This window comes from Pezoporus occidentalis, unplaced genomic scaffold (genome assembly GCF_034315485.1).
Source record: "Pezoporus occidentalis ecotype Australia unplaced genomic scaffold, CSIRO_AGI_Poc_V1 ctg169, whole genome shotgun sequence".
In the NCBI taxonomy this organism is placed as follows: Eukaryota; Metazoa; Chordata; class Aves; order Psittaciformes; family Psittacidae; genus Pezoporus; species Pezoporus occidentalis.
In genome coordinates this window covers 127,664-147,592 of record NW_026913521.1, presented here as the reverse complement: position 1 = coordinate 147,592, position 19,929 = coordinate 127,664, and the positions used below count along the sequence as shown (strand labels likewise).

Genomic DNA, 19,929 nt, shown 5'->3' with positions numbered 1-19,929 from the left:
CTGGATTTAGTGATGCTCCATGTGAAGCTTTATTCTCTTCTGAGATGACTACAGCTCACAAATGAACGTATTATCAGCTGGCCAGCTAAAAAGCAAGGAAAGCAGCACTGTACATTAATTCTCCAGGTCCACAGCCACACAGATTTAGGTACACCACAGTTTCAGCCCATGGCAAACCACCATTTCACATATGCAAGTCTACAAAAGCCACTAGAGGCCACTCCTAAGAGGTTACACAGGCTACAGCCAAACCATTTGCTAAGGACATGCCGGTTTCCAGGATGCAAATCTGCGTGCTACCTCTTAGTCACCACAGTCAAGTGTCCAACACTGTTTAAGCCTTCACAGAAGAGCATATAAATTCTTTTCCTGGGTGTTGCAACAGTACATCAAACATTATTTCACCATCTGGGATGGAGAGACAGTAAAAGCAGCCACAAACTGCTAAACAAACACATAAACACCACGCTGAGGAGCACTCCTCAGACACTGTGTTCGAGGTGCTTTCCAGCCAGTGCAAGCTGGTCTCTGCTAGTCGTGGCTGATCCAAGGGCACCTCCCAGTTTATACACAATGGAGCCTTCTCCACTACAATAGGATTCTGGTTTAACAATATATATAGAGAGGACATGAACTATTTATGCTGGCCAAGTTACTGCTGATGGCTCTTGCTCATCTGCAGCTGGAAATGCGAGCAGCAGGGGAGGGATGAGACGCCCTGCACCGCTGCTTTCCTGGGAGGGAGAGAGCTGCTGCTGCTGTCACCTCCCTCAAACTGAATTACAGAACACTACAGCGAGAGCAGGGAGAGAAGGAAAGTCACCATCACCGCCTGTGCCACTCTACCCCACTGCAACACCTTCAGGCAACAGCGTTTTGTACTTGCCACGGGTATGGAGCAAGCACTCCTGCCACTTCTGGCTTCCAGGTACCTTCAAGAAGGCGCAGCAGGGGGAGGTTCCTCTCCCTTCCTCCATCAAGTGTAAAGATGCAGCACGTCTCTGGGATGGTATTTGGGGAGTAGAAGTGTAAATGTGCTCTCCTTCTGCAAAGGCTGCAAAATGCCAACCGCTGTGGTTCCTATCTCCAATCAAGAAAGAGCAATAAGCACCCACAGCTTGATAAGAGCACGTCAGTATTGACAAAGCAGCACGGAGGCCTTGTGGGAGAAGTTCTTGAGACAAAATACGTTACCATGAGGCTCTTTTCCATCCATATATTCCCTAAACAAAGATCCCAGCCAGTACAAATCCTAATCACCTCATACTACAGAATAACATCACACACAGACTCTGCAAACCTTGTCCAAATGTTGATCTGAATAACGCAAACAGTAGCTTGGCCTCCTTACAGAGGTAAGCAACCGAGCGTCAGCAACACAGTGCTTGGCCTCAGAAGCCAACTGAAAACATTCCAGGTCACCCTGACACCTACATCTGCTCCCAGATTGAGTTCAGCTCCTCGACTTTGCCTCTTGTAATGAGTGATGATAGCAGCGACCAGAAGTCTCGCTGTGAACAGACAGGCACCGCTGGTGACAGCAAAGGAGTTGGGCTCCCCCCAAAGCCAGCAGGGAAGCCAGGTTTCACTTCAGTTCCCTAGGTCAGAAACACTATGAGAGGGCAGCAGGACTCACAGCTGCCCTGTATTGAAACCTTTCCCCAAAGCCAAGTGCTTTATCCACTGACAGTTCCCCTCCCAGACACAGGGAGGGAACAACAGCGGTGCTGGTGGGTAGGAAAAAGGTGCCATAGAATGGTTTGGGTTGGAAAGGACCTTAAAGCTAATCCAGTTCCAACTCCCTGCCACGGGCAGGGATACCTTCCACTACAGCAGGTTGCTCAAGGCCCTGCTCTTCAGCAGGAATATTGCATATAGGCCTCAAGAATTCAGCTTTCTCAAGGATTTGTAGGATTTTAAGACTAGCTCTTAAGCTAGTTTAAAAAAGCTCTCAAGCACTGACCCAGTGGAAAAACAGCACTCCTGAGATATTCCAAAATAAACCTGAAATTCAATGAGAGAGATATGAATGCAGCTGAGGACAAGATTATCCCAGCTCAGAAAAACATTCCTTATTATCTCGCATCGCAGTGCTTTGGCAAAGATAACTTATCCAAGCCACCAGGTCACTACTAAGTGGCTTTTTTCCTGTTCTCCCTGCCCTCCCCACCCCTCATTTCCCAAATTTCCCAGTAACCTGCTTAAAACAAACTCCTCAGCACACTAACGGTGATCAGCACATTATTCAGCTCCATTTCAAACACAGGAACTACCGCATCACACACAAATGACCTTATCTCCTGGAAGATAACTGGAGTCAGCTGCATGCTTCACACCTTCCACTGCTTATGGAATGAAGAAAAGGCACTTTCCCCACTGGGGATAGATGCTACTAGGAGTAATTGAAGTCACATGTAGCAGCTTGGAAAGCCCACCCATCTCCCCACAGCAATACAAACCACTTTAATGCACACACAGGCCATTAATGCCTCTCCTTTAAGTAGTTAAGATGATGTTTGAATGCACCGATTTAAACAGAGGCTTAAAATATCTCCACAGACCAAATCCATGTGCAGAAACCCCCCCTCCAAGCTTCTCAAGAGAGGAATTAGCAGCACAGCTCTGACTGTCCCAAGAAGAATGCAGCCAGTGGTGAACCCCAACGCAGCAAACCACTCACAATGGCTTTAAAAAGAAATAAAGACAAATAAAGACACCCATTCCAACTTCACGAATGGGAGCTTCTTCCAGCAGGCACTCAAAGACACCCAACGGGCTCCTCCGCTTCTCCCACACTTGGGTTTGTGCTACTCCAGGTTGTGAATCAGCTCCTGGCCCCTGGGATATGCTTCCTGCCTGGCTCCGGCTGCACTGGAGTTCTGTGCTCGCTCCACCTATTTTTGCCACAGGACTTTTTAGGGCTGTGCATCCAATTTCAAAGCCCAGGCCCCGGTGCCAGTGCTCTCCGCCGGCAGTAACGCCCACTGCATTCTCCAGCAGACAAAGCACTGCTCTGCCCAGGAATTTGGACTTCGGAGGCAGCTCCTGAAGCACAAGCTCAGGAACAGGCTGCAAGCACCCTGCTGGAACCCAAATGTACCTTAGCAACCTGAAACCTGCCTCAAACGCTCTTCCAGGTGCTGTTAGTTATGCCCTGGCTTAAGGAGGGATGCCTGCAGCCAGGCCAACAGGAAAGCATCCTAGGAAGGAAAGGAAAAGAGATGGAAGAAGGCCCGTTACCAACACTCAGCGCTACCAAACACACTGAACATCTCTACATATCCCCTTCAGGAAGCTGGTCTGAGGTCGTTCCCAAGTCTTGGTATTCCAGGCACAAACTCCTGTTAAGATGGTTGTGGATAACATCTCCCACCACGCAGACACCCAGCACATGAAAGCTATTAAGATGTTTACAGCATGGAAAGGCCTCATGGAAAGCAGTGGAATTTTTGTACAGCATTCAGCCTGGAAATGGAAAGCTCAGATTAAAGCTGTAAATCCCACAGTTCCATAAGGAAAAGCTGTCCCTGCACTTCTGCTAACCCTAAAGAAGATGGGTACCACCACAGGGTTTGCGCTGCACGCTCCTACAGCCCCAGGGCAGGGATGTGCCAGAATTTGCTCAGGATTTGGGTCTGCAGAAGGATGGCTCCCAAACATCCCCCCTCAGCTTCCAAAGAGGCTGCTGGAGGGAAATAATGAGCCCTTGCACCATCCTCTCTGGAAGAGGGAGGAGGCCACTTTATAACCGAGCATGCAAAGTCCAGTCCATCCACCTGACAGGGGAAACACCTGCCTTCTCCTGCAGGAAACCTGCAACAGCTCCAGAGTACATCCATGAGACAGCAGGGACTGGAAGTAAGAGGAACCAACCAGCACAGGGACAGAACAAACAGGGATCTACTCATAGGTCTTAGCATTAAGGCTCCTCCGTGCCTTTCAGGCACCAAAGAAATCAGCTATTCCTTTTAGGATTGTTGCCCAGAATAAAGCGAGAGGAGTATGCTGTTCCATAAGGCTGGAATAGAAACACAACAGAAAATGTTGGGAAAAGCACACACACAGAGCTGAGCCATAGCCCCTCAGCGTTCTGCCTAGGAAATGGAAACAGAAAGTGAAGAGCAGCAGCATCAGCGACCACAGAGGTCTCAGAACAGCGCCCAAACCATAACGCTTCACCTCCAAAACAGCCCCTTGCTTAACCAGCAGCCAGGACACCGAACAGGAACATCAACAACTGAACTTGTTCATACAAACCCTATGTTTCTGGCATAAGCATCTTTTAGTAAGACTTCAACTTGAAGTATTAGAAGGCACCTGAAGACAACACTTCAGGTCACAAAGCGAAGGTGAGATATAAAGAACATACCGCGTATCTTTCAAACAGGCGTTCAGTCATTCCCAAACATTGGAGATATTTGCTTAAGGAAAACGTATCCTGAATGCAAACCTCCCGGGCCAGATCCGTGGCCACAAGCAGCAGCTGTGTGCCCAGCAAACACAGCCCCAGTGCAGTGGATACCAGGGGGTGACAGTGGCTCTTTAAGCCGACCTTCAACGAAGCACTCTGCAGCCCATGCAGGAGCACTGCTCCTGGAGCACACTGGAGCTCTTCAGCCTCAGAATAGCTCAGTGAAACCCCAACCTTCCTCCAGCCATGGAAGAGCAACCACCAGTCACCTCTGTTATAAAAGCCTTATGGACATCAGAGCTCCCAGCGCCTGCTCTCTGCCACCAAGCACTCGAGTCGATAGGGATAAGGGGGAGGAAGAGGAGAAGGAAGGGGAGGAGGAGGACTAGTACCTCTTACACAGCCCCTGTGCTCCGTGTCCGGCCGTGTTTTGGGTTCCCTTCCCACAGCAGACGTCCGAGCGGCACCGAGTGTTTCCACACAACAAGGTCGGAAGAGCAGCAGCACAGTTTAACATCCGCCTTTCCCCACCAGCTCCGGAGCCGACGGTGGCTTTCAGCCCACGGTACCTGCAACGAGCCGGTCAGGAGACCCCACGGAGACAGACCCCCCCCCCCACTCCCCATTGCCTTATTATATTATATGGGGAGCGGACAGCGGGACCCCGGGGCCTGAGAGCGGCCCTGAGGTGAATGGGGAGCGGCCCCCGGCGCTGAGGTGAAGCGGGGCGGGAAGAGCCCGATCCCGACCCCGGCCCCCCAAGGACCCGGCGCTGAGGGGAGAGGAGGGGAGGCCCAGGGGCTCCCGGCCGCACTCACCGCCCCGCTTCATTGAACCGCCGCGGCCCGGCTCCTTCCGCCCGCACCATAGAGAGCGGCGGCGGGGAGCGGAGGGACAGGGAGAGAGACGGGCAACCCACCCCCGCCGAGGGGAGCCGCTCTGAGGCGAAACTTACCATAGAGGCGACGGCGGCGGGCGGTCCTCCGGGCGGCACCGCCCTCTAGCGGGAGGAGAGGGAGGGGCGGGGCGTAAGGGGAAGGGGCGGGGCGAGGAGCTGCACGTGCTTCCGGGTGGGGGGGGGGCAGGATCCCTTTGGGGTGCTCTATGGGGAGGGGGGGTGTAGGGTCTCTATGGGGGTGCTCATCGGGGGGGAAGGTTCCCTATGGGGTGGAGGACCCCTATGGGGGTGCTTACTGAGGGGAAGGTCCCCTATCGGGGTGCTCTGCTGGTGAGTGGGAGCACTGGAATACAGGAACCCTATAGGGATGCTCTGCTGATGTGGGGTGCAGGTCCCCTATGGGGGTGCTCCGCTGTGGGGGGAGTTATAGGACCCCTATGGGGTGCCTTGCCATAGAAGGGGAAGTCCCTATGGAGTGCAGGTCCCCTATGGGGGTGCTTTGCCCTAGGGGTGGGTGACAGGACCCAGGCTGGTTCCAAGGACTATTCTTGCCTTCCTGGGACCCTTGACCTGCCGCCCCAAAAGCACCCTCAACCCCCCCCCCCCATCTGGGCCAGAGCACGTTTGGGGATAGGACATCACCGAGTTCCTGATTGCATTCAGTTCCTCTTTGGAGAGTGGGTTATGGGGAGCTGAAGCCCGCAGAGGATGAAGGCAGTGCCACATCCCACCCCATGAAGCTTCCCAGGCAGTGGGAAAGGCTGGGGGCAGAGGGGCAAATCCCACTTCCATTGAGATTGGTTTCTCAATGCATGCGGGGAAGGCCAATGGCTTTTCCAGGCAACGCTCAGCAGAGCAAAGGGGCTGTGGATGCCCCATCCCTGCTGCCAGCTGAGGGGTGGGCAAATGAACTCCATCATTTGTGCACACCCTGATACCATCCTCAGACCCGTCCCCATCCTTCTCCGCTTGTAAGACATGGGTTGTTTTGGGGTTGTTTTAATCAGCGATCAGGAAAGCAGAGATTCATCAACGTGAATCAATCTTTCTCCAGCTCCCATTAAGGGGGTTGTGGGAATTGTAATTTCTTTCCTGAAAACTGAGGTTATGGAAAAATAACAGCTTAAATAGTAAGGTAAGAAGGGAAAATGAGTATGGGTGGTAATGAAAAGTGTTCTGCCTGGAAAGGAGGATTTCTATGCGGTCCTTATAAACCTGCAATATCAGTTGCATTCAATACCTTGTCTGTGAGTTAGTGACCATGATCCCACTGCCAAGATGCTGGAAACAGACTGGATCCTGATGGGAGACCAGTGCTGATTCCAGGACAGCTCCATCACATGGAATTCCAGCTCCGTCAACCAAACTGCACCTATTTGGCAATGCTGTATCTTCAAGAACAGCAATACTGATGTTGTTGTTGCTAGGCTAAGTACAGCTCTATCACACTCCCCAGTTTTCTTGTGGCTTCCATATGTATGGGACAACAAAATGGGTGGCTACCAAGGTTTAAAGTCGTGAGTTTATTGCATATGTAACAAAAATGAACATGACCTCCTGGGTCCAGCCTACTATACAATCACTGTTGATTCCAGCTGGTTCCATAACCACATTAAATAGAACTAGGATTTCTTTAAATACTTTGATTTAGACATACAATGAAACATTAGTGTACAACTTTCACAAAATAAATCTGCCTTAAAAACAGTGGGAAGAAGAACAAGGATAGCAGCAATACTTAAACAGGACATTACAAAATAATAAATTAAAAAAAAAAAAAAGAAAGAAAAGAAGAAGAAAAAAAACACATTATAAAGTGGTTGAGGAACAACGAAAGAAGTAAGGAATTAAAAACCAGATCCATACAGTGTCTCTGGGAACTTGCTGTGTGCCACACTTGAACCCCTGTACCTGGGCTCCGGCTCCAGAGGGCCCCAAGGGCTGGATCTCTGCTGTACAAAGTGGGTTGGGTTTCACAACCGCCTCGACTCGCACTGAGGACACACTGAGGAGTAAACGCTGAGTTCACTGCCTGGAGCTCCCAGCAGCCTTTCTGAAGCAGGGTCTCTTCTAACGGAATGCCCGCGTTAACACCAACGTTCATGAACCAGTCTCGTTTCTTCCGCGATGTAAAACACGAGCAAAGTGGTGGTTTCCTACATCCCTGAGCGTAGAGTATATAGGCTGATGAGCGGTATCAGGGCGAGCACTGAAGGTCTGTGGTGCCAATGGACCAGCTTTTAGGTTGGCCTTTAGGACAGGAACAAAAAGACACGCTGTACCTTGTCATCTCCTTCGGGTCAGATCCAAGAGGATCCGTGTACGAGGCGGAACAATGACGTTAACGAACACCAGACTCGATGTTATTCTTTGGGCAAGTTTGAGAAGTCACAACCAGTTCAAGTGCTGGCAGACCAAGTGGGAATGAACACACAAATTGCGACAGCGGAGGTTATCCCAACAGAGAGTCAATGGCTCAAGCTTGTGCAAACCCTTGTTTGCATTTCCTCCTTCCCTGGCCTGGTAACCAGCCGTAGAAGAAGAAGCCATCGCTTAAACCCCATTCTGCTTCATTTCCCTCTACCCACCCGACCAGCTTTAAGGCCTGCCTCAAATGCACGTAGAGAACAACACAAAAGATGTCTTCATCATCACTGAAGTGGCACGAAATCGCAAAGACAACACGATGGGAGAGGTGGTGAAGCTCTATAAAAGAGAACTGAAATCATTAAACAGACGGTGCCCTATTCCTGTTACTGTCAGCATGGAGGAGGTACCTTCACAAGGGCTTTTTTAACTACAGCGAACCCCAGACTTGCCAAAACACCAATCCTTGCCTATTCTTTTGTGCATTCCATAAAACACTGACCTAGCAAAGACATTAGGGACTATCATATGTCAACTTTGGCATTGACATAAAGCTACTTGACCTGTAGATCTCCAAACCAAGGGTCTTCACCTCGCTTGGTCTTCACTGAGCCAGTTGCGCTGCACGTAGAGCTTGCATGATAGGATTTTGGATCGTGGTGGGCTTTAGTATCTGCTTTTCTTCTTGTTTAATATTCTTTTAGTGAAAAATCCACATGAGGCTGCATGCAAAGCTTTTGGGCAATAATCCATTTTGCATGTGTCTTATCTGACTGGTTTATTGCACATTCACATGTACTGAAAGGGTTAAATACACTCTATGCCTGGGTACTCTGCTACTCAACCAAGACCAGACAGATGCTTCTTTCCTCTCTCTCCTGCAAAAGATCCACGTAGTCCCAACAACCAGAACTGCAGAAAGTGGTCCTCAAGTGCCAAAAACTTCCTGCAGGACATGGCTCTGACTACACCTCTCCTTACAGTCTTGCTGGATGAGCATCTTCAGCCACCCCGTGCAAGCCTCACAATACGGTACAATTGTACACCTCCGATGCGCTCCTCACTCCCAACACCAAACCACAAGAACGATGGTGAACGGAAAAGAAAAGAAAACCACAGAGAAACAAAACAGAGAAAGATGCCAGGGTTTTGACAAGAGTCTACTTTCTGTCCTATCACAGTTTAAAGCTATTATCAAATTCCATTAAAAAAAGACAAAATAGAAGTATTCCAAGTAGACGTCTTCTAAGAACGATCTCTTACCCACAGCTGAATTTCAATGCACTATTCCATAAACATAACATCTGTTACAGGTTTCAGTAATGAATCTCTCTAAAAACCAGGCTTGCCAAAGAGAAAAAAAATCCTATACAAGCAAGCCTGCTTTACTTAAGTTTAGACATGTTGGACAGGTCACTGGGTCTTTCTGAAGCCGTGTTAAAACACTGTCTCATCTCGGTGTGCAAACTGGAAAAGGTGTTAGTGATTCAGGTATTTGATTTGCTTCTGTTGCCCCTGGGAAGTTGTTTTAGCAAAGTGTTAGAGAATAAACCTTTTAGTATTAGTTTCTGATATTTGAAGGGGGGGGGAATTAGCCTTTCTATGGCTCTCTGGAGATATTTTTCATCCCTACAGAACTGAAGTCATAAATTCTTCCCATAGCTTTCCATAACGTTTCAAGTGTACTCGCTGTATAGTTACCCTTTATCTCAACCTCCAAATCAGCCTTTGCCAAGGCTAAAACCTTTGGAACAGAAGTCTGCTCTGTTAACTGAGCTCTTAGTGAGTCTCAGGAGTTGAAGTCACACAAACACACGTTGGGTAAAACACCAGCGGCACAGACATCACAGCTCTGGGATGGAACAGGTTTTTATCCTCTGCCTCCTCCTCACAAGGCTTCTCTGCAAGGTACTTACATCGGAACGAACTATGGAAAGCAATTCTGCAGGAGGAAATCACTGTTTGTGTGCAAAACAATCAGATTTCAGCCAGGACAACCAAAAAGAAATCATACAATACCAGTTAAGCTGTCCCAGATTCCTTCACTTTTCCCTAGGTGAGCCACAGCTTCCACTGGGAGCTTCCTGCTAAGGCAGAACTTGGATTTCTTTACCTTTCAGTTAAGTGGTGACGTGGAGGTATCTTCTGCTAGAAGGTGACTTTTTCAACCGGTGTTTAACATGTGCAGTGCAAATCCTAGTGCCAGTCAGACACTCTGCACCCATCAGACTCTTACAAGGGCTCCAGCTTGATTTAGGACAAACTAACCAAGTACATCTACCAGCTGCAAGTCCTCAGCCAATTAAGCTCACTCCTAATTACACTTTGATTCTATGATTAAAAAAATCCCCCACAAGTCACTGACCCTATCACAATATGTGTTACAAATCTAGCAGAATATCCTGTGTAACCCAAGCCAAGTGCTGAACTTGGCTGCATTTCGTTGTATGGGAGATGGAGGAAGAGGGAAGGGGTTATTGGAATGAAGGGGAGGAAATAAAGTTGGAAACCACCAACAAAAGCCCCTACCCCCACCCTCATCCACCAGCGGCGGAAGGGAAACGGCCCCATCTCTAAGTTGTCTTTAAGTTGCGATGCTTCAGACAGCTTAGCAGGAAGTTCACAGCAAGCTTCTTCTAGCTTTTGATTTGGTGGTCCATGAGCTAGCATCTGTTTCCTTTGGTTGCTTTTTCACTCCACAGCAAACCCACATGTCTCTTCCACAGCTGTCAACAGCTTCTCATAAAGCTTCTCGTATGACTCGTAAGGCGGAATGTCAATCCGGTTAAAGCTAGGGGTAAAATAACAACACATTGAAGCATTTTAGACTGGAGATTAGGAAGAATTCCTTCACCAAAAGGCTGCCCAAGGAATGGTGGAATCATCATCCCTGGAAGCATTCACAAATGGTGTAGATGAGGCCCTTAGTGACATGGTTTAGTGGTGGACTTGGCAGGGCTGGGGTAAAGGTTGATCTTAAATGATCTTAAAGGTCTTTTCCAACCCAATTGATTCTATGATGCTATAAAAATCTAAACTATTTACTGGGGAAAAAAAAAAAACTCTAAATAGCTACATATAGCCAGAATTTGGCCTCGTCAGTGGCTGAAGGAGACAAGATAACAAACAACTGTATTCGTGCAGCAGGAATGCATGACTTCATCGGGCATCTGAAGGTGGCAGATGTAGGAGTCTTGCAACTAAAGCAAGAGCTCAGGCAGGCTGCTCCCTGCTCTGCCTGCAGACAAGCTGTGCTGCTGCTGAAATGATTTCCTGTCTCTGATAGAGTGAGACTTCCGTAAGAGAGCCCAGGTCTGTGCCTAGTCTGTGCCAAGAGCACACTTTCCCTACATCTGACATCTGAAATCTATTCTTTGTCATCCCGCGCAAGGGCTCACGGCTGGGAGTCATTTCTCAGCGGATGCTTTTGCTGGATCTCACATATAAACAAGCTTACACATAGAAATAAACTTACAAGCATCTCACTATCCAGAATAATCAACTCTGGGCTAAATGAAAACCACAGATAGCATAGAAGATAAAGCAAGCTGTAAGAAGAGAAGTGGATTATCTTGCTGGCTGCAGAGTATAGATATTTCCAAGCTAGTAGAGCACACTTGGAGTCACCTATGCATACCACACAGTTAATCCATACTCAGGACAAGGAGAGATGCTCCTTTAAACCAAGACAAAGAGAAAGCAAGCAGTGACATGTGGAATCTTACCAAGTGTGGGCTTTTGGCAGGTTGTCTGTGTTTGCATCTATTAAATGGATGGTAAATAGTCTGGGTCCTGCAGCGCCTGTAGAACCTTACAGACAGACATTCTAGTTAATGCACTTCAATAAAGCATCATTCCTGCACACAGATTTTGCCACTTATGTAAAAGCAAGAGCGAAGATTACAGTTCCAGCTGCAAACATAGTTATGGCACAGGCTGAATCTGTAGGTCAGTCTGCAGCTGATGAAGGGATGGCAGAAGCAATAGGGCTGTTCACAACAATCTGCAGACCAGTGTTTTGGAAAGCTGCTAAATTCTGTATTAACAAAGTTGCACCTTCAGAAATGAACAGAATTAGGTACAGGAAGGTTTTAGTTGTAAACCAGAAGCAGGTATTTTACTCTGGGACATCAGTTTACTGTCAGCCAACAGATGGAACGCTATCAGGAGAATCACAGCAGCCAAGGATGCTGCCACCTTTTCTGAAGATAAAACCTACAACTTTAAGGCACTTGTTTTAAAGTCTAATGGTTTGCTGCCAAATAATGAAGGGAACACGATTCTCATGTGAAAATGCCGCTTGGTCAGCTCTATAACCCCCTGTGTGCTTCCATGCAGTGATTTTAACATCCGTCCAGAGTTGCGGGAGACTGACAAACTAATATTGACACCAGTCAAAGGCACTACACGATGACAGATTTACCAGCTTTTCTCACTATCAGCAATGACTGAAGTGTTCACCATCAGCAGAGCTGCTGACAAATGTAAAAGTGCTCTTGGGATGTAAAGTGCTTGAGTTATCCAGCCAGACGCTGATACTTTACAAGGGGTAGTAAATACCCCGTGATTTTTATCTCTTTCTCCCACCATAGATTAACTCAGCCTCCACGTCAGTCACCTTGTAAAGCCTTGAAACCTTGAAGTGGGACACGCGTCGAGCCCGTCACAAACTGCAGCAGCCTTGCCCTTCTTTCTTCATCAAATGTTTCCACTGCTTGCCAGAACCACTTCACAATATTGCTATCTGCCATGCAGTGCTTTAGACGGGTGTTTGACTTCCAGTCATTCAGGTCTATCTTATCCAGGCCTCCTATGATGAGCTGGTAAAGGATTACAAAACGCTTTAACATGCAGAGTCACTTCAGGTTTGCAGCTGTAAGAATATACAAACCATTTCATGAAGCCTCACATTCTTTACGTGCTTGAACCACCTTGTTGGTGCAAGGTAATGTTCCAAAGCAGTTCAGAACAGGCAATACATCTCTCTAGTTTAACAGCAGTGAAGCTGAGGCCAAATAGACTTGAACTAGAATCTGCACAAGAAACTATAGAGTCAGAAGCCCATTCAAGACCTGCTTTGTTAAATCAATGCTACCTGAAAAGTAAAGCATATCTTTAAGAGGGTACAGCACAGACTAGAAGACATGCCATCTACTGCACAGCACATCACTGTACTGATGCAGGTTTGTCTGCAATACACCTACAGACCAGACACATCACTTCAGTCTCTTTTCCAGGTGACACCAGGTTGCAAAAGGCAGTCACTGATGGCAACGACAAATCAATTGCATAGAAACAACTTCATCCAACCAAATGTGTGTCATCCTCTACATTTCCCATAATAGTCCACGTCGAGGGTCACATTTCTGAGAGCTACCATTTAGCAGCTCCCTTTTTGTGCCACCAAGGCGGCACTCTCAGTCGTTTACATTATCAGGGCAGTTGTGACTGTTCTGATGCAGCCAGCATTGAAATAGGTAATGGATTTTTAATCTGCCTTTTCAAGCAGCTAGCAAATGGAACGCAGTAACTTCATGGGATCCATCAGCATGCACAAACAACTAGCACAGAGCTAGTGCTTCCAATACCACAGACTGTCAATATGCCACAGGCTGCCTTATAAAAAGGCAAAACTAGGTGAAAAATTGCTGTAATGGGACTGATTTTAAGAGGGAGCGATCTGCACCTCAGGATGCAATGAGAAGACAAATTCTTTTCTGTTTGCTCTACACTTGTATTTTAGTCTATCGAAACCATGCCCTGTGTGCATACAGAAACAGCCATGATTGTGAAGTAACTGAAGGAAGCAAATTCTGAGGTAGATAACATGTTAGGTCTTGTCAGCAATGCCCCAGACTCGCAGTACTGCTCAGAACACCTGCTTTGAGCTTTAATCCTGCATTAGACAACCCGATGTATCTGTCTTTCCCCTTTTAAGCAGCCCTCTCAATAATGTTAACCCAAAGGATGTCTGGAATAAACCAAAAAGGGTTTGGTTAAATGAACACAAAGCTTTCTGGTACATACATTGAACTAAGTTTTGTGAGGTTTTTGTTTGTTCTCAAAGCAGTGCTTGAGTGTGGATCAAACAAATCAAAGAACTCTTCCATGTGGGTAAAAGACATACCTCAAGTTCCTTCTGGTCGAAAGGCTTAAGGAGATGTTGAGGAATAAGTTCATTAAAACCTTTCTGCAGAGCCAGGAACTGTGCCTCTATTCCTCTCATAAATCTCCAATTTACATACAACCTGGGGGAGGAGGGAAAGAAAAAGTCAGGGACAGTGAGCTAGGACTAGGCTTTTTATAGCAGAGCTGGAAGATGCTCATTTTACAGAGGAACTTGGTTTAATACACACATTTAGTATTATGAGAGCGTTTACCAGCTTCTTTTCCATCAACAATTCCTATCTTCTTGACATTACATTTACAGGGTATATTTTTGTTCTGCAATACCTGACATATTCTTTCTTGTTCTCTTCTGTCACTGGAATATTCCTGCCATTTGGTTTGAGTTCATGCTGTAAAATCCGCCCAAAAGCGTTGTGTTCCACACAAAATGTATGGTCCAGAACTGGGGTGATATCGTTCTCTCTGACAACAGAAAGACAGGGGGTAAACCTAGTCGTTGGATCGTCTCATAACTCTCAGTGGTGATGCTGACGTTACTGAACACTTAAGCAGTCTTCAGGGTAAACCTAGGAACTAACCATCAGCACTTCACACCACTAGGAGTACTGCCACAATGCCCACTTTCTATATAGCTTAATAGATGTTGAAAAGCCTGATTAAATACTGATCAGATACTACTACAGCAATGTACTAACTAATAGTACATTAGATGTATTAACTAGAATTAGTACATTAATTCTAGTAGTACTCAGGATAATGAATAAAATCCTATATACACAAACACGCAGACATAAAGATACATAGGGAGCAATACTCTGATGTGCTTCCTGTGTCAATGTGAAGCACGGAAGAGATCACACGCAGTGAACCTCAACATCCTCAGTAACTTTAAACACAGAATTCAAACCAGCATTTAGAAAAAGAAGTTGAGATAATGCAAAGCAAGGGTGAACACTGGATTTGTTCTGAAGCCCAAATTACTTCCATTTTAATCAAAGTTGGTGTTCTTTGGAACAAGGTTGTACTCTCCCTCAGATCTCTGTCCTGAGTTTGGATTTCGATACTCTGATACTTTAATGAAGTGCTTAATGGTTTAGGATCTACTTTGCTGGAAGGAGAGCTAACACAGAGAAGCCTTTCCTCAAGTACCTGGAGCCTTTTAACATAGGAACAGCAAGACAATTGTTAAACACAGTACTTACAAGATCCAGACTAAACTTTTGTGTAGCTCTGGGTCGACAGATTCCAGATCGGAGAGTTGAATGGGCTTCCCCAGGAGCTGTTTGTAGAAGGGAACCGTGAACCCCCCGTTGATGTAGTGTCCATGGAACACAGCCAAACCCATTATCCGACCAACAAAATGGAAATAAGACAAATGGTCCTGCAGGGAGAGAGGGAAGAAAAACAGGCAGCAGGAAGACACTGACATCTTGTGGTTATATCTGCACCATCAGCTGTGTGCTCAGTGCCAGTTATCTGCAACCCTCTGGGCAAGAGGAGCCACCATTTTTCCTCCTGACATAACCAAGACCAGATGCACTTAATGATTAAATGCCTCAAACAAGTCTCTGTGCATTACCTGACTAATAAATGGGATACGAGGCCTCTAAACCTCTCAAAGGGCAAAACTCAAGAGAAAATCCCTATGAAACATCCAGAATGCAAGAAGATGGGACAATTCCAAACAAATGGCTTTATTCTGTTAACCATCAAATGTTTTTTCTCTTGAGGAATCGGGCCAGGTGCTTATTTCCTTCATGCCTTTCATGTTGCTTATAAGCTGGCTTTTAGAAACTGAAGCATAACTGCTCTGGTTGAGATTCTTCCAATCTATCTCCCTCATCCTACAGAACAAATGTCAGGAAATGAGACTCAAAGAAATAAGATTCTTATCAAAGGATACCTCCTCTATCATGTTTTTAGTTTCTGAACAAAACCCCTCGGCTTCATAGTATGTCAATATGAGAGTCATTAACACATTCTTGCTCTCCTTACCCTTCACTTTACACTGCTGTCATGGAAGAACAGCTATAGCAAAACACCACAAAGCAGACACGTCGCTCAGAAGTTAATACTTACAGGATTGATAGAAGAGTCTGGATTGATTTGCAGCATGTAAATATTATCTGTGGAGTACTGGAAAAGTCCATAATAGGGATTCAGCATTTCATGGCATAGTAAATACAACCATTCTCTGCCCAAAAAGAAGAGGAACAAAAAGGAAATGGTATTTAGAAGGGTGCAGCTTCCACTGGCGTTTTAGACCACACGATTACTGTGAATCATCAGTGCTGAATGCTTAGTTCAAAATCAGACCACCTTGTACTGCTCCCCACGTGCAGACCAAAAAGGTTGCTTAAAAACCCATCAAGTGTCTTCCTCCACTCACAGGCAGACTTGTTTTAGTTTAGAAGTACTGAAGGAATTAACATCAGTTAGAGAAGCTATAGCAAGTTGTTAACACCATCAACAAGCCAAGCCTGAACAAGACCCACTTCTAAAAGCATCTTGACTTTGTACATAGTTCAGGTACTTGGTGACTGAGTGATCTGCTCCTCTGCAGCCTGCACAGTATCAAGAAATATGAAGCAAAATTTATTGTTTAAATCAACTTAATCATTGGAGGTCTTTAGAAAAGCTATTTTAATGCAAATGCTATTTCCAAGTGAAGTGAAACAATGCGTCTAAACACCAGCATGCAAAGATGAGCACTTTGGTGATGCTACAACCAGCTCCAGAGCTCATCTGAAGCAACCCAAAGGAAATGACTATTTTTAAGAGGGAGGCAAGTCCTCTCTAAAGTTTTAGCCATTGTTTAGGATTGGTTCATCTCCACTCCTGCTCCAACAGATCAGAATGTGACTGGGATCAGCCCTTTCTCTGTAAGATGAATACCCTGTCCTAAACAATCCTTTTGCATTCACTGGGTAATGGTGATGAAAACTGAGTACCCATAGAGAAGAGCGGAAACAAACACCTCGATCTTGCTTTAATTCCAGAGACATTCCCAAATACAAAGTCATTTTTGTACCAGTCTTTTACACCAGGAGTGCTGTGGGACAACTGTTGAATCACATGCTTCTACTTTCCCATCTACCATGGTATGAAGATTGAAGCTACAATCACTACCTATAAACTAGATCACAAATAACTTACATATACAGCAAACAGACAATTTGAAAGGGAAAGCTATCAGCCACAGGTCTCTTTAAGGACAATCCTACAGTTCAAAAGCATCAGACAACCCCCTGTCTCTCACCTTGCTACTCCTCCATAATCCAGGCCTTCCTCCCCTCGGAATTTCACCATAAGCCTCTTTTTCAAGTCCTTTGGCCTCATCTTCATTATCTGACGGTAGGATTCCTATATGTGAAACAAATGGCAGTGACAAGTCTGCACCACCTGGTAGTGATATCCCCTACCTCTCTTGTGAAGCACACTTACTGTAATCAAAGATCAGTTTTACTTCACTCTTGTGTGCCAAAAGCTGCTGTTAGGAGTAAAAAAGTCAATGAAATACCTCAAATATCTCCTCTCTGGATACTTCGATGCGACAGTGACCAGCCTGTGGTTGCTGAAGAGAGAGCTCATGTCTAAGAACTTTCAACTTCTGTACCAAGTCTCTTTCATATCTCTGTGCAGGCAACTCCTCTCCGTCTTCTAGTGATCCCTCATTTGGAGCTGTCAGAGGCTGCTGGCTGGGCTCTTTTAGCTGGCATTGATGGCTTTGAAAGAAAAAGAAATATTCCAGAAGCACAATAAAACAACTGCATTGTTTTACACTATAATGTAAAACAATGATGGAAGAACTGATTAAGCTTCTCTAAAAGGAAGCTGGAAAGAAATGTGTATTCAGCTGGGTAACTCTATAGCATCATTGCCCTGCATTCAGGGATGTAAGGAATACATCAGTTCAGTTGTTATATGGCAATACATTGTGGAAGGCTGTGGAGCATGGTCACTGCATGCTGACTGAGCAGTGATTAAGAAGTTTGTGTGGTATTGCTCCTGTATGGAGACAACATTCAAGGGTGTAACAGGAAAAGAGGCCTCTAATGGAACAAACAACAGCTTTATAAATGGACTTATCAATAACAACCCCAGTGGGTTTTAATCCAGCTCCATGCAAAATAAAGCTGAGGATGCTCGATACAGTAAAAGTATTGCACTTGTGGTTATTAAAAGAGAAAGACTGCCCCAAATAGTTGCAGCTTCATACATTCAACTGTACTTATCCCTCAGTGCTTTATTTGGGTGCAGAGCAGTTATAGATACAGGTGTTCCCTAGCTCGCTTTAAACACAGACACCTCAGATCCAGCAAAGAGTCTGATCTTGGGCACCACAAGCACTGCCAGGCTGCTTCCAGGGTCAGCTCTTGTAACATTGCAGCTGCCTCTGCATGATGCAGACACTGAGCTTATTAAATCCTGCTAAACCCAAACTGGCTGTGAACAGCACCAGGCAACCAGACTCCAGCTGGCTTTATAGTCCTGTTGTCTGGAGCTCAAGGGAGCATGAAGCCAGCTGAGATCTAGTGTAGCTAGCACAGAACTAGAACTGCTAATCCAGACAGGCTGTGGGCAGAACCTCTGTCCCACACCTCAGTATTTCCAGAGCTGCATATTCACTTCAGCAGAGCTTAGGGTAATTTTGTCAAAGGAGCTTAAAGAGATCAGTGTTGTGCTGAAATAAGGAAACCCTCCCTTAAAGCTGAGGGCTGCAAAGCACAATAAATACATTTTGGAGAGTCCCATAGAATCATGGAATGGTTTGGGTTGGAAAGGACCTTAAGATCATCCAGTTCCAACCCAGTTCACACTAGGCCATGTCGCCCAAGGCTCTGTCCAACCTGGCCTTGAACACTGCAGGGATGAAGAGCTTTCCACTTCTTAGGGCAATCTGTTCCAGTGCCTCACCACCCTCACAATAAAGAACTTCTTCCTTATATCTAACCTGAAAGCTTAGATAAAGCCAGCACTGAGAAGTAATGCTCAGACCCTGATTAGAGCATTGGCTGCATCTGTTCCCCAGTATCATTATCATGCAGTTTTTCACCCCCTCATGATTCCCAGACTGCAGTTAAAATTGGACAAAAGGTTTAAGGATCCAGACTTGACATGAACGGTTTATCAGGCGAGGTTCTTACTTCATGATGTGATGTAGTCGTGGATCTGTGAACTGTGTGGTTCTGTTGTTATGATCTACAAAATATATTCTTCCTGAAACCGTACTTCTAACTTCCCAGCCTGGAGGCAAAGGTCCCAGTTCATCACAATTCACACTGTTAAGGTCTCTAAGGAGAAAAGCAAACAAAATGTTATAGCACTTCCGAAGTTAAGATGAAAGCAATTTACAGTCAGGGGAAAGGAGGGGGAATGAATTTGGTGCTCAGTGATTCAAGGCCCTGAAAGTCTTTGGAAGGACAGGATAGCCATTTTAATGCTGTCTTTTTACAAGCCTCAATCTAAGCAGTGCAAGTCCCTCTGTATGCATGGCACACGGATAAAAGGGTACATCAGCAAAACACCTTCCGTCTCTGAAAGGCTTTGAAAGTCAGAAAGCCATACAGCTTAAAAGCAACTTCAATGTGCAACATCATCACTTAGGGGATGACAGGGCTTCTGAGGGCTGTAAAAGGAGAAAGAGAGATTTTTTCCATAGCAAAGTTTCCACAGGAAAGCTTCCATTAACACTAACGTGATCCATGTGCACAAAACCATCTCTTAACCAAAGGCCTCTGCACCAAGCACTGCCTCCAGACACCCACTTAAGAGGCTAAGGCAGCCAAATACCAAGATCACCTAAAAACAGAAACCAAACCCTACCTCTTTAATTAGACAAGGTTAGATCCTAACTATTTGACTGGTAAATCATTGAGAGTGAGGCTTTACCAACACATTCAGCCCTTTCATCCTAGCTAAATTACGGGTATCATTCTAAGTACTGCTAAAGGCAGTCACTCACTTCCAGGCAGTGTTTGAATTCAATACATAGGATGTATTTACACCAAGCAAATGGAAAACACTTAAAGCCTCAGCCACCTAACAGAGGAAAACACTACGAGGGGCAAGAAAAGGAAGGAAGGAAACCTGAAGATTATTTTTAGACAGAAAAGCTATTGTT

The 19,929-nt window shown here is 45.9% G+C and overlaps 2 protein-coding genes across 7 annotated transcripts in view; both read right to left on the bottom strand.

Moving 5' to 3' along the window:
- The window catches only part of RNF216 (ring finger protein 216), a 77,766-nt gene extending 72,898 nt beyond the window's left edge, over positions 1-4,868 (bottom strand). Inside the window, exon 1 of one of the 2 annotated variants that reach the window (XM_062613535.1) lies at positions 4,804-4,868. The gene's annotated coding sequence lies outside the window, so the exon portion shown is untranslated. The remainder of the gene's footprint in view (positions 1-4,803) is intronic. The other variant, XM_062613536.1, reaches the window with a different exon arrangement.
- A 1,949-nt stretch (positions 4,869-6,817) lies between these two features.
- Positions 6,818-19,929, bottom strand: part of SMURF1 (SMAD specific E3 ubiquitin protein ligase 1) — a 46,156-nt gene continuing 33,044 nt past the window's right edge. For 3 of the 5 annotated variants that reach the window (XM_062613555.1, XM_062613550.1, XM_062613552.1), the window contains exons 9-18: positions 18,953-19,099; positions 17,326-17,530; positions 17,065-17,168; positions 15,885-15,999; positions 15,008-15,186; positions 14,130-14,267; positions 13,804-13,924; positions 12,295-12,496; positions 11,402-11,486; positions 6,818-10,467 (exon numbers count right to left, since the gene is read on the bottom strand). In XM_062613555.1, coding sequence (XP_062469539.1) covers positions 10,368-10,467; positions 11,402-11,486; positions 12,295-12,496; positions 13,804-13,924; positions 14,130-14,267; positions 15,008-15,186; positions 15,885-15,999; positions 17,065-17,168; positions 17,326-17,530; positions 18,953-19,099 — 1,396 coding nt within the window. In that variant the 3' untranslated portion in view covers positions 6,818-10,367. The remainder of the gene's footprint in view (positions 10,468-11,401; positions 11,487-12,294; positions 12,497-13,803; positions 13,925-14,129; positions 14,268-15,007; positions 15,187-15,884; positions 16,000-17,064; positions 17,169-17,325; positions 17,531-18,952; positions 19,100-19,929) is intronic. The other 2 variants (XM_062613551.1, XM_062613554.1) reach the window with 1 other exon arrangement.